General features: G+C 35.5%; 1 protein-coding gene across 2 annotated transcripts in view; it reads left to right on the top strand.

The window, feature by feature from the left end:
* NBEA (neurobeachin) overlaps positions 1 to 14,404 on the top strand; it is a 463,000-nt gene that overhangs the window by 109,259 nt on the left and 339,337 nt on the right. For both annotated transcript variants that reach the window (XM_042839098.1, XM_042839097.1), the window contains exons 11-13: positions 9,737 to 9,845; positions 11,395 to 11,547; positions 12,157 to 12,325. In XM_042839098.1, the coding sequence (XP_042695032.1) occupies positions 9,737 to 9,845; positions 11,395 to 11,547; positions 12,157 to 12,325 (431 nt within the window). The remainder of the gene's footprint in view (positions 1 to 9,736; positions 9,846 to 11,394; positions 11,548 to 12,156; positions 12,326 to 14,404) is intronic.

Raw genomic sequence — 14,404 nt, 5'->3', positions numbered from 1 at the left:
TGAGAAATTTTAGTACAATGCTGGAACAAATACAACAATCTTAAAAATAACTATTTCTACTTCCCAGCAGGAAAGTGATGAAAATAATTTCTTTCAGTTTCAAAAGCAGAGAAAAGCCGGTGGTTACTAATTTGTTTTCTAATATGTACTTTGCATTGGAGTGTTGTGAAGTAATAAGAGGAATGGGGATTGGGATTGGTTTGAATAAATGTTAGAAAAAAATCTTTATGTGTTTTTATTGTGGCACAGAAATCCATGTTTTTATACATGGCGCAGAAATAGGCAAAATACTTTTTTCAGTTTGAGGAAGATTATATGTGTCTGTACACATCTGTGTATATATGAATAAAATGTATGTTAAATTATTAATAACCTGAGTATATAATAGATGATGAAGCAGTAACTCAATCTGTTTAAAATGGAGAGCTAACATAATGTAAGTCTTAGAAATTGAGCAAAAGGCCGGTTTGTCCTAAGTGGTCTTTCTGTTGACTGAGAACAGTAATAAAGCTCAATATAAAATGTACAGAACCATTTCTGGAGTTAGTTGAACTGTGAATAGGAAAGAAAGTTCTGACTGAATATATCAATGCATTTCTTCTATGCTTAGGTTATTATTTTTGTAAAGAGCTCTGTAATCCATTGTGCTGCAAATTATACACAGTACAAGATGTGATCCCAACTGAAGCACATATTGAAAAGACTTCTGAATAAATTCTTGCTTGATGAGATGTGACAGAAATGTTGAATTATTGTTTCTCTAATATATGTGCATTATTTTTTCCTATTTGATTTAATGGGATGTAGACATGGAGAAAAAAGAAAAGTTCAGGTGAAGAAGGAAGTAGGCAAATGGAAGAATAAAAGATCTCTGTGTGGAAAGGACGGAGACCTTAGGGGAAGGAAAAGGGAGATTCAGTTGTGGAATGGATATTTATTGTGCTTACTTACTATATCCTTTCCCTTTCCCTTCTTCAGGTGTTATTTCCCTTCCAAAATTCATTTGTATAACTGGCTCTGATACCTACCTATGCTTTTCTTACCTGTGAAAAGTAAAAATATCTACAACAGGGCTGCACTTCTTTCTGAGAAATTGCTGGCATTCAGCAATTACAAAATATCTATTTTTATCGTGGTACCATCCTAAAGTGGGTAACCTTCCTGCTTCTTTGGCAAAAAAAAAAAAGTCCAAGGGATGTTTGATGACAGTATACCATTATATTTCTAAAGGCTTACTCTGGCTGTAGCCAAGTGGGGGGAATCACATATTGTCCCCTGGATATTTTTTCTGTCCTTGGTCTTGCCTTATTGTGTTCCTCGGAGATGGGAAACGTCAACAGCTTGATACCCATTCTGAGTATCCAAGCTTTCCAGACTACTTTTCTGAATCCTTCCCACCTCCTTCTCTCCTTCACATTTCAAAGTCTGTTTAATAAGTTCAGGTTTCTCAGTTGTTTTTTGTATATTTACTTGTAAGGAATTTGATAACAGGTCTGTAAGGGAACACCTTGCTTTTAATCTCCCCGATCCACTTATACTTTTAATTTCTAAATGAATATGTTCTGTGTAAATAAAATTCTGAATTATAAAGCAGGGTGATTTAAGTATAGCAACTCTGTGACTTAATGGCATTCTTTGTGAATGTTCTTTATTCCTGTTTGTATATCCTTGTATGTCTTATCTGCATCTTCAGCGAGACCAATGAAGTACCCTACACTTCTACTTTTGAGGCACTGTAAAAGTTCTTATGCTCTCATACACTGAAATTAGAATGATGGAAACTGATCCCACATCTTAAGTAGATTTTCTTGTTTTCGGTGACACCTGCTATTCAGAGGAGTAGTCTGTCAGTCTGAATGTTAGGCTGCCAGTTTTCATCCTGCTTTTTATCTCTTTTCAGGGTAAAAAAATGTAGCAGTTTAAGTTGAGTTTATGTGATAAAAATAAATATAGAGTGCTTTTTTCTGATACTGTTGTTGATAACTTTGATCATGCTACATTGGTAATACAATAGGGAGGATTTGCTTTGTTCCCTTGTGGTGTCTTGCATGTGGCTTTAAATTCCTTTGGGTCTGGGTGTGCTGAGCACTGACATGCAGATTGACTGTGGCAAGATATTGAGTGGAATTGTTGGTACTTATTCAATTCTATGGCAGAATAAAGTACAAGTGTTAATTCAGGTGTGATTGTTGCTTTCACCTTTACCATACTGGGGCCATATTGAAAAGGATCTGTACAAACATCTCTAGAAGGATTTGTAGCTGTTTGCTTAAGCAGATTGAGTCAAAAGATTTCTTTTATATACTTATTCTAGAAGTTACTAACTGGATTTGCTAGATCCCATAAGCTGTACCATAGCAATTAAAAACACTTTTACTGTTTATCTTACTAAATAAATCTTGTGCCCAGGCCCTCCTTAACTAAGGTGATACATAACATCTTTGCCCAATTTCCCCAGATCTGTGCTAAAATAATTATAGAATCTTTTCAGAAAACTTTATTGCTAACATTATTCTGACTCTTTAAAATGGACAGTCCTGATACAGGGAGGCTGTACGAAGAAAGGTGACATACTTTTTAGCAAGGTCTGTTGTGATAGGACAAGGGGAAAGTGTTTCAAACTAAAAGAGAGGAGATTCAAATTAAATATAAGGAAGACGTTTTTTACGATAAGGGTGATGAAGTGCTGGCACAGATGGCCCGGAGAGGTGATGGATGCCCCATTCTTGCAGACATTCAAGGTTAGCCTGGACAAGGCTCTAAGCAACCAATCGAGCTGTAGGTATCCCTGTTCACTGCAGGAGTGTTGGATTTGGTGACTTTTAAATCTCCCTTCCAACCCTTTCAAATCAAACAATTCTGTGGTTCTGCTGAAGCAAGTGAAAGTGGAACTTTGTCAAGGGAGGCAACAATAATATTTCCACTCCTGCTTGTCATCTTTTCCTGTAAATGCTTTGTCTTTTATTCTGATCAGTTAAAATCTTTTACTCTTTTTTAATTTTTTCCTTGTTTTATGTTTTTATGTTTAGATGATGTCTCTTTAAACTCCTGACTGAAGTCAGTGATGTTGCTGTGTATGTTTTTTAGAAGGTTAACTTACATGACTGTCCTGTATCTTGGATAGCAAGTTTTGTATGTTCCTGTGGATTTAAGCTAAGGATCAAGTACCTTAGGAATTCTTTTTTGTAAAAGCAAGACATTAATTGTTGCTCTATGATTTTGCTTTTTCTTTCCTCTTTTCCACTTACTCTGCTTATGCAAACGTTTTCAAGAATTGTCATGTAAGAGCCTGTGGTGGGGTTAGTCTTATGATCTGTTGGTCTTATTTTGGAGAAGCTGGGAATGCAGATGAAGTTAGTTTGTAAAGGTTGCTTCCTATATATAATCAGATAGAACAAATACCTGCATTTGTCTCTTTTACATATCCTCTTCAAAGTAAATAATCTATTGTTTATTAAGATACTTAGATATTTATAGTTACATGCCTGCTTTTGTTTATCCTCCCTTTTGTAATGCACGATCTATGTAGATAATTTCATTGTCCACGCTCTAAGGTGTAATTTAACAAATTCATGATAGAATTAGCATAGAAGATTTTCACAGGAAAAAGTAGACTAGAGAAAGTTTTCTATTTAGTTATTTCTTGAACTAAAAAAAAAAAAAAAAAGGCAATGTATGACTTATATCCCAGTGGAGAACATTCTTCGTTTAGGTAATCTAGTACTCTTTGCCATCTGAGTTTTTATTAATATTTGCACTGAGTGATGTTCCTAATAGAATGCTTTTTTTGTAAGTGAAATAATGAGAATTTATGTAATAGGAATTGTTTTTCTAACAATTGTACAATGGCTACGGTTCAATAGCTCCATGAAAAAATAATTATTATTCTCTTACTGGGAACCACCAAAAATTTAGATGTTGACAAAGAAGATTCTTCCTTGTTCACCTGTTGTCGTTGTGTACAGATATCATAAACTTGAGATCTCTTTCTCTGGAGATGTTCAAAATGCACCTGGACACTTTCCTGTGTAACCTACTGTAGGGAACCAGCTTTAGCACTGGGGGTTGCACAGGATGATTTTCAGAGGTCCCTTCCAACCCCCACAGTTCAGTGATTCTGTGATTTCTGCTCTGACTTGGAATCTGCACAGGCTCTTTATAGTTCCCAACAATGGTTCAACAAGGTCAAGTGCCAAGTCCTGCACTTTGGCTACAATAACCCCAAGCACTGTCGGCTTGGGGATGAGTGGCTGGATGATTGTGAAGAGGAAAGAGGAAAGGGACCTGGGGGTGTTGGCTGATTCTCAGCTGAACATGAACCGACAGTGTGCCCAGATGGCCGAGAAGGCCAATGGCATCCTGGCCTGCATTAGGAATAGTGTGGCCAGCAGGAGCAGGGAGGTGATCATCCCCCTGTACTCAGCTCTGGAGAGGCCGCACCTCGAGTATTGTGTTCAGTTTTGGGCCCCTCACTACAGGAAGGACATTGAGGTCCTGGAGCGTGTCCAGAGAAGGGCAGTGAAACTGGTGAGGGGTCTGGAGCACAAGTCTTATGAGCAGCGGCTGAGGGAGCTGGGATTGTTCAGTCTGGAGAAGAAGAGGCTCAGGGGAGACCTCACTGCACTCTACAACTTCCTGAAGGGAGGCTGTGGTGAGGAGGGGTTTGGCCTGTTCTCCCAAGAAACGAACAGGACCCGAGGAAATGGCCGCAAGTTGTACCAGAGGAGGTTTAAATTAGATAAGGAAGAACTTCTTCTCTCAGAGTGGTCAGGCTCTGGAATGGCTGCCCATGGAGGAGGTGGTGGAGTTGCGGTCCCTGGCAGTGTTCAAGACGTGTCTGGATGAGGAGCTACGAGATCTGGTTTAGTGCTTGTGGTAGCAGTGGTGATGGGAGGATGGCTGGACCTATGATCTTGCATGTCGTTTCCAACCTTGTGATTCTATGATTCTATGGAGGTGGAGAGAGAAAACATAATATTTGTAGATGTCTGTAATTAATCATTTTTTAAAAAGAAAGAAATGCCACATGCTGGAGCTTTGAAGACTATTATCTAGCCATTACCTTTGTGAATTGCCATAATATCTGTTTTACTTCATTAGCAGTATAGTAGTACTATTGCATGGTTGTTTACTGAGGATTGTAATACTGATACATTGTAGTGTCAAATCAAAATGGTGAACTATTGAAACATAATAGTTATTTTTTATTATTTCTCTAATTTGGCCTGAATTAAAAAGCTAGGTGGTATTTGTAACTTTACAGTGTGTGTCATGACTGCCTGAACCATAAAGGGAGGGACTTTACAAATATCATAGATGTGAAAGAAATCGACTGTGCACACCAATTCTGTCCTGTGATTTGTTGATTTTTGATTTTTATTTTATATTTTATCTTCACAAGAGATATGTATTTTGAGTGTGGAATCACTGGCAATGCTCTAACAAAGAAATTAATCTTCAGATTTTTAATGCAGTGGATTCCAGAAACTTAACTATGTCTGCAACACACTAATCATACAGTAAGCAGTACCATAATGACTGGAAATGAAGAAGCTTCTTGTTTTGGACAGAAATTTTTTTTTCCCTACAGATTAGGAATTGAAAACTACTGGAAAAAATATCCTAAAATTAACTGTATTTTCAGTAGGAGAAATGATAATTTTGTCTGATATAGTGTTGGTATGCATACATATTCTAATTGTTTGTATATATCATAGCTGCACTGCAGACAAACTGATGTCTTCTAGGCATGGCATGGTATAGATGAGAAGTAGGAATGGGCTGAAGTATCCTTTATATTTGCCTTTGTATCTAGGGGAGTTGAAAATAGGCAAGAATGGAGAGAAATTGTGTATGGCAGTGCACAGAATTTTGCAAGTTTAATTTGGGCCCTGCACCAATCTGATCAATTGTAGTTACTGGTAAGTCTGTTTGAAAAATTGCTCTTCTTAGAAGACAGTCTTCTAACCAATATTATTTCCCCTGTGTCAACAGTAACCTTTTTAAAAACATAAAAAAATTACATTTATTATGCTAATTTAAAAATTAAAAAAAAAGGTGTTTAAAATCTTCAGGTTAAATTTATTTTCAGTTTTCAAAATGATTGCGTAAATGGATTATCTTTAGGAACGTGTTAAAAGTTCTGGGTACAATCCTCTAAATTAGGCAGGCAAACTAAATCCTTAGAATGCAGTGCTGAAGAAAAAAAAAATCCATTGTGATTATGAAAGTACTGCTACCTTTATATGTATGAATATATATACTTACATGTTTGCATGAAGTCATTGAAGTGGACATGTAGAGGAGAAAATTTGAAGGCACTGAGGAAAGCACATCTGAGAATTTTTTACTGCTCAGTCTATTCAGGCAGATTGAATGCTCTCCAGCATAAAGTATAGATAAGATGACATGTAAAAATTATTGTTTCATGCAACAGTTGTTATTTAGTGCAGTTTCATTCCTTTTTTCCTCCTCCAAAATAGAAATTTCACTTGAAACAAGTATATGGAAGATTTCAGGGGATAAAATGAGACTAAGCATGTAATCTGTTTTCAGTCTCTCTTTGATCATTTTCTCCAGGTAGTAATAGTTCAGCATCCTATGAGAATGAGAATTTTAAAGCCCTTCCTTTTTGGTTTTAAAGCCTTTGTATCAGTTAAAATTTGTAAGGTGTATTTAATTACTTCATTTCATGCATAATGATGTGGACCAAATGCTAGCTGTATTTAATTACAGTGCAGATTTTCATCAATGCTGTTGTGCCATACAGTATTCACATCAAACATTGTGCCTCTGTGTGAATGTCAGGCTGTTCTCCTTAACTGCTTTTTCTGGTGCTTGAAGTTTTTAACGTGCTTGAAGGCGTAATGATGCATTCACACGTGCTATCCCAAGATTTGAATTAATATATGCTACAGTGAATTCTGTTGTTTATGGTGGCAGTCTTGGCTAATGCAAAAGGATGAAGAGTGTAGCTTGAGTGACATCTGACAGTCCTGAAATGAATCTTTGCAGATTGGCTTTGGGTTGTCTTTGGATACCTGATTTCAAAGACGTTCAAAGCCGTTTTGGACTTAGAACAAGTCATAGTACATTCACAAAGGTATAGGCTGAATTAATACATTTCCCTGAAACTGGTAACTTTGGCATCACATTGCAGTGACAGGTGTGGTAGTTCTGTACAGAGCTAATGTGTCAAATGCCATTAAAAACAGCTAAAATCTTCAAGATGACATGTGGGCTCTGAATTAAAAAACTTTGTTCGTTGAGTCTTACTTGCATAGAACCAGCTCGTGTCTTTGTCTGTAGCATGGTTAAATATTAACTAAGTTAATCAGGCCATTGATTATTTCAGAGTTGGCTGGTATGTTTTATGCATAATTAAAAAGTAGCAAATACAGAAAATCTGTATTTTACAGAGTCCTTATTCCTTATAATTTATATTTGGAGTCGTATCAGAATTTCTAGCCAGTGTGAAGAAATTATGTCAATATGAAATACAAATAACTCCAGTCCGTGAGTTTCCGTTTAAGTTCATAGAACAGACAAATAAATTGTAAATCAATGGAACAGACTTTTGGAATAGCACTCATAGAAGTGAAAGTAAAACCCATTAACTTAAGTCTAGTGGCATGCTCATGGTATAAAAATATTTTAAATGCATTTTAATAGTAGTTTTTGACTTTTCAATATAATATTAGTAGTGTTCACTGTTGCAGTTTAGGTCCCAGTCCCACAGCTCTGCTCTGTTTCTTAACTTTATGCATAGTGGGTCATTCTTCTAAGTCATAGAGCTACTCACAAAGTAAGAAAGTAAGTATCACTGATATGCTGTTTTCTTCGACCTATTCAACTTTCTAGAATTTTTCTAAATACAAATATTCTAAATTTTACATGACTTTCTCGTGGATAGCCATGTTTGAAAAAATTATGGGTGCCTTATTTTTAAATAACAAGCACAGTAGAAACTTTCCATCATGTTAAGGGAAAAATGATGCATATAATCTGTTTTGAAATTGATGTGACAGTTTGACAGGCTGTTTTGATAGAAGCTTTTGAATTCTGCAAGTGGATGTTATCTGTGTTCTTTTACTGCTGACACGTTGTGGAGAATTCTCTTTGTGATTTTTAGACTGATTATTGTGACCATCCAGCAATGAAGCAAGACAAGGCACTGTTTCACGTTCACAGCATGCCCTTTGTCTACAATCTACTTTTTGCATGCCAGCCTTGCTCACCGTGTAGGATATTCTTTTCCTCAGCATGTTGATTTGTTTTTGGTACTGACCGGGATTAACCGATATCAACATTTATTTCAGTGTTGAAGATTGTGTTTGGATATCAAGGAAACCTTTAGCTACCTAAATAACCTGTGTAAAATTGAAATTTATAAAGTGCAGTTGGACATTTCCTTTATTTCATAGTTGGAAATGCTACAATTTTCACCCCTGCCTTGTCCACCACCTACATGAGAACATTTATGGTAACAGATACTTGTCTGCACAGTTAGGAATTATTAAAAGTATTTTATTCTTAGAAAAGAAGTATGACATTTTTTCATTTTTAAGTCAGTGCAGTGCAGTTATGTCACCTACTTTTTTAAACTGTTTGCAAAATAATGTACAATATTATCTTTCTGTCACAGAAGTTTTTTTTCTTTCCCCTTTTCCTCTGGGTTTTCGGCAACAGATGAGCATATTTTTGTTTCCTTCTCACAATGCAAGAACGAATTGTGATTTTTTTTTTCTCCCATGCTGAATTCATCTGCCATGTATTACCTCTGTTTGTTGTTTTTCATAACATAGTTTTACCTTCTTGCTGTTCCCTGAGGTCTTTAACATCTCTTCAGCTTTTAAACTGTAACCTTTCTGAGCACTATTTTTTTTTCCCAACCCTCTTGGAGGTTTCTGAACACCTCACAGACACTGAGAACTTCTGGGGTGGGCTACTGGGTGATTTCCTTAGTGCTTCTTGAGTTTCTTTGTGCATTCCTGAATGGTCAGGCCTAGAATTTATTTTCATGCTTGATCTGCTGAAAGTATGATAGAAGCTCTGCACCCTGGTGGTTTTACACCGGTTTGTGCTGGGTGTTGTTGCTTGCAGAGTCATTTGAGGCCTCATTTCCATGGTATACCAGTGACTACAGGGATTGAAAGTGTGGAATGATTATGCATATCTGCATGTCTTGTTCTTTAACACAATTAGCCTGGATGGTCAAATAGTTGGCACAGAGGAAATGGCCTCAAGTTGTGCCGGCTCGATTCAGGCTGGGTGTTAGGAAATACTTCTCTGGGAGAGTTATCAGGCAGGCTGCCCAGGGAGGGGATGGAGTCACTGTCCCTGGAGGTGTTCAAGAAACATTCAGGTGTTGTACTGAGGTAAACTGATAATTTACTGGGAAATATTGGTGATGGGTGGATGGTGAGACTAAATTATCATTTTGCAATGTTGGTGATTCTATGATTCTACAGTTAAATAAGGAGAGTTGGAAAAATGATTTTTCCAATTCTGTCTACTTGAATATGAACTCAGTGGTAGGAGTGGGATTTCTACTATTGTAATACAAGAACAACCACTGGAGAATTTTGTCAACAGGGGATGTAACATTTGAATTTTTTCAAGGGCTTGTTCACCTTAAGCCTTTTTCTGTTAATTTAATAGATGGTTAATATTGAGAGTGTAAAAAAACGATTTTTCTGTATTTGTAACATGAAAATTGCTTGTTCTTTACATGCAGTGCTACCCTATTGGCTTTCTTGGTTGAGCTTCTTAAGAGTTCAGTAGCAATGCAAGAACAGATGCTCGGTGGAAAAGGCTTTCTAGTCATTGGCTACCTCCTTGAAAAGGTACAGGTATTATTTGGTTTTGTTCTTAGTATTTCTCCTGTCTTTCTGGTACTTTCAGTCACTTGGCATATCTGTGGTATAAAACATTTTTTATTGCAATACTTCTAAGCTTTCTAGAGGAGCCTTTTCATCTTCTTTGTCTTCTTATCTCCCAGTATTCAAATAAATGATACTCTGGAGTTGATCCTGTTTGTATAATTAATGCTTTTTCTTTAGAGCTCTTTGTGAATCACTTTAAATGTATTGTCCTTTGTGTTTCTCTGCTCTTTGTCCCTCAACATGTCCTTTAGGAAAGTTACATTGTTCCTAGTTTATACATGCATATCTCAGACATGCCATAATTTAGGTTTACTGCAGGCATTTGCGTGTTAATAAAAATTAAAGTAATCCTCTGTGGCTTAGTTCTGAAATTGATAAAATAATTGAGTTGGGTTTTGAAGAAGGAAAGCTGTAACATAATTTTGTTTATGGGAGAAACAATTGAAAGGGGTATTTTCTTTGCTTGTTTGCTTTCAGACATGATGAGCAGTTATCACAAAGCTGAGGTTCATTTCAGATGCTTGCTTGATGACCACTATGTGCCTTCTGGCCCCAAACCATTATAATGTCCTGTTATTATAATTAAATACAGCTGACAGTAGTTTGTTTTAAGATTGCTAAGGCAGTAATATTTACAGTTGAATCTTATGGCTGTGATGTTCTTGAATGACTCCAACTGTATTTTTGGTCAACATGCGGTTAATATAGTAACAATCGTTTGAGAACGAATCACTATTAGGGTTTTGCTGAACTACTATTACTGACAAACGGACTTCTCATCTAAAAATAACAAATTTGCATTTTCTCAGACTGTATTTATAGCATTAAAAGTAAATGGAACAATTTGTAAGGAAAGCAAATAGAAAGATTTTTGGCATTTTTTTTCTTATTGGTTCCTTTTGTTTGCTTGGTACATGAAGAAATTTGTGAAAGTCTGCTTTCCTTGTCTGCAAAGGAGCAGATCTCAGCAGTGTTTCATGGCATAGCTATGAAGCTGAACAACTCTCCTGCAATTTGAGGAAACTTTGAACCCAAATATTTCAAATACTTAAATTTAACAATAAGAAATCTGCTAGTAACATGTGTTTGCATATTGATAAACTCAATTTCAGCAAAACTCATAAACTATCTGAAGAAGAGCTAAGGTTTTCTGACACAGTTCTCAAGGTGTTCTTCTGTGGGATGGACAATGCTGACTGGATTGTAATAAAGCGAACAAACAAAAAAGAAAATAGAACAAGAATTTATTCGGAGTTATTGACTGATGTTTAGTAAAATGTAGTTCATAGAAAGACCATCAGTTTGATTAGAAAGCATTAGTTGATGTTTGTTTCCTTTCTTATCCAATGAAATAAAAACATATGAGTTTGCATGTATTTTGTAAAGATGAACCCTGTGAAAATATCATTTGATATTAAGTGTCATTAGATATTAAGAAATTAAGTATATTAAAGAATCTATCTATCTATCTATCTATAAATTTCTCTTTTTATTTTTTTTTTTTCCCCAGTCATCTAGAGTTCATATAACCAGAGCAGTTCTGGAACAATTTTTATCATTTGCAAAATATTTGGATGGATTGTCTCATGGAGCACCTCTGCTGAAGCAATTATGTGATCACATCCTTTTTAATCCCGCTATCTGGATACATACCCCTGCAAAGGTAGTTGTACATTTGAAGTATGTTGTGACTCTTTATACACTGAAGTGAAATAGTTATGTTCTTTTATGCTACGGTACTTATGTATATATATATACATAATGTATATGTATATATATATACATATTCTATATGTATATATATATATATAAATATTTCAGTTTGAAAGCACTGTAATAGCAACGATACTTTTGATCATGAAGTTTATCCATTGCTTAACTATGTTCTCCAATGCCTTTTATACAGTTGTAAAAGCAGTTAAATTCTTGCTTAAGATTCTGGGTAATTCTGTCAAAAAAATTTCAGAGGTTGCATGGTTTTTCTACAGATAAAGCATTAAGAAGACTAAGAAAAAGAAAAAAAAGCAACAAAAAAGCAACACATGTATCAGTACGTAAATGATGGAATCATATATAATTTTTCTTAAGAGGAATTTCTGGAGGTCATTCCAGGTTACGATCCAGTGATGATAAACCAGTTTCTGCCCTCATTAAAGTTATTTCTAATATTTTTTGTATTGTTTTTAATCACATCCAAACTAACTCCCAATGAAATTTTGAAGTCTTTTAATACTCAACTTACACTTATGTAGATAACTATTTCATTCTTCAGGTGCAATTGTCCTTGTATACCTACTTGTCAGCTGAATTCATTGGAACTGCTACAATCTATAACACTATACGCAGAGTAGGAACTGTACTGCAGTTAATGCACACACTGAAGTACTACTACTGGGTGGTTAATCCTGCTGATAGCAGTGGCATTACTCCTAAAGGGTTAGGTAAGTACAAAGAAAGAAATTATGTGCATTTCCTCTGTAGGAAAATCTTTGATATATATTTGTTAAGGTCCCTAAGGCTTGCAGACAAGGTAAGTTGGCAGTAAACCAGCCGTCAACAACTCTGATAAGTGAGTTGCTGACACCCTTTCCAATGTTTATAGGTATTCCCAAAAGGTTTTTACTGTGGTCTTCACAGTTATGTGGAACTACTTCAGAAAACACAGAAAAAAATTACTGTGTTGAAGAAAAAAATGTTAACTATATCTCATAACAACGCTTTTTGGTATTTAAGTATGATAATGTTTGTTTGATATTGTTAAGTGATTGATCTTTGAAAACAGAATGGAAACTTCTATTTCTCTTGAGATCTCTAAAGTATATTTTCAGTTAAGTAATATTTTCTCTCTGCTCTTATAAAACAGATTGGTTTAACTTTGTTTATAGCCATGTGCTTGATCTAACTCAGGAAGTATTAAAAGGTATCAACAACAAAATACGATAATACATGCAGGCTAAATGCTGCATGTAACAGATGCATATTAACCAAAGCATCAAATCATTCTAATCCTATACTCTCCAACTGTAATGTCATTACATTTAGCAGACTACTTGTGCAAAGAAGGGAGGATTTGGCAGAAAATCTCTAAAAAATCAATTAATGTGAGAACCTCATAAATTATTTTTATTCTGTAACTATTACTGTCATGTGAAATTGAACAATTTGGAGATTTTGTAGTGCTGTCACACATCCAAATATTTAAGAGTCTAAATGTGTATAAGCTATTGTCTAATTCTTCGATTATGTCAGCTACATACACAGCTATATGAAAATTTGGGTGGGGGAGGGAGGTTAAATAAAAATGTAAGAAACAATACTTATCCTAGATTACGTATCCTTATAAGCAGTAAAGCTGTGGCTTCCTGAGTCTCACACAAAGAGCTGCCTGTGAGTATATTCAGTCTAAGATAAGAATTATTCCTTCCATTTTTATTTATTCATCAAAAAATAGGAACTGGGACTTCATTTATGGTTATCTCATAATGTAATGTTACACTAACTATATTCTTCACACAGTTACTAAAAATTGCTTAAAAAATACCTAAAAAGAGCAGACTCTGCTCAGCAGGGCTAGAGAGCTACTTGAGTTGAAGGGCATTTGCTTTCTAGATTCCATTGGCTGACTAGATCTACTTTGGAAGGTTAGAAGCTGGTCTTTTGTGTTTATAAGTATGCTGTAGACATTTGAAATTAGGATGAGATGAATCCTACCATAGGGCTGCTTCACGCTTTGGATGTCCTATTCAGCTGTGGGTTGCCCTGCAGGGGGTACAGTTTTTCACCAGACAAGTTAACCAGCTCTTAACTCAGAGATTAATTATTTTGTTAAAAGCCCAGCCAATGAGTTTATAACAGCTACACCACAATTATAATTGCACTGTTAAATGGCCATCTACTGAGAGGTGAGTTTTCCAGATGTCAACCATATTTACTTCCAGACTGTGATCTGGAAGATGGTTCAACCACTTTGAGATTGTGAATTTGATAATATTGTTTTCTTGCTATTACTATCATGCTTTTTTGTCTTTTAATTGAAAAGAGTTCCTATAGTTCTGTGTCATGATGCTATTACCTAACAACACTTCATGAATGTATTGCATATTCCAGAATTCCCTCTGGCTGGGCTTGCTTTTGTGGAAACTGTGTGACATTTCTTTCTGCAGAAGATTTGTATTACTAAGCTGTATTTTTTGAGTATTTGTAAGTGTAATGCCAATTGAGTAGCTAGAAAAAAAAAATACAGTCTATTCTTCAAAATCTGAACATGGAGTACAAAGGACACAGATTTAGAGAGGAGAAATGAATCAGTTAACTCAAAGTTAGCATACATATGGATGTTTTACTTCCCTATTTTTATCTCTATTTCTTATGTATTTTAAGGGAATAGTACATTCTTTTATTTGTGTCAATTTCAGTCTAGAGGCATCTTCTATTTCTCTAAGGATGCAACCAGATAGCTCCCTGAAAGGTAATCAGATAGTGCAGATTACTGCTTGTTTGTTGTAGCAGTACAACAAAAA

This window comes from Centrocercus urophasianus, unplaced genomic scaffold (genome assembly GCF_019232065.1).
Source record: "Centrocercus urophasianus isolate 14NV4802_14NV808 unplaced genomic scaffold, USGS_Curo_1.0 seq_9, whole genome shotgun sequence".
Classification (NCBI taxonomy): Eukaryota; Metazoa; Chordata; class Aves; order Galliformes; family Phasianidae; genus Centrocercus; species Centrocercus urophasianus.
The sequence above is the reverse complement of the archived record's forward strand: the minus strand, read 5'-3'. Positions and strand labels throughout refer to the sequence as shown.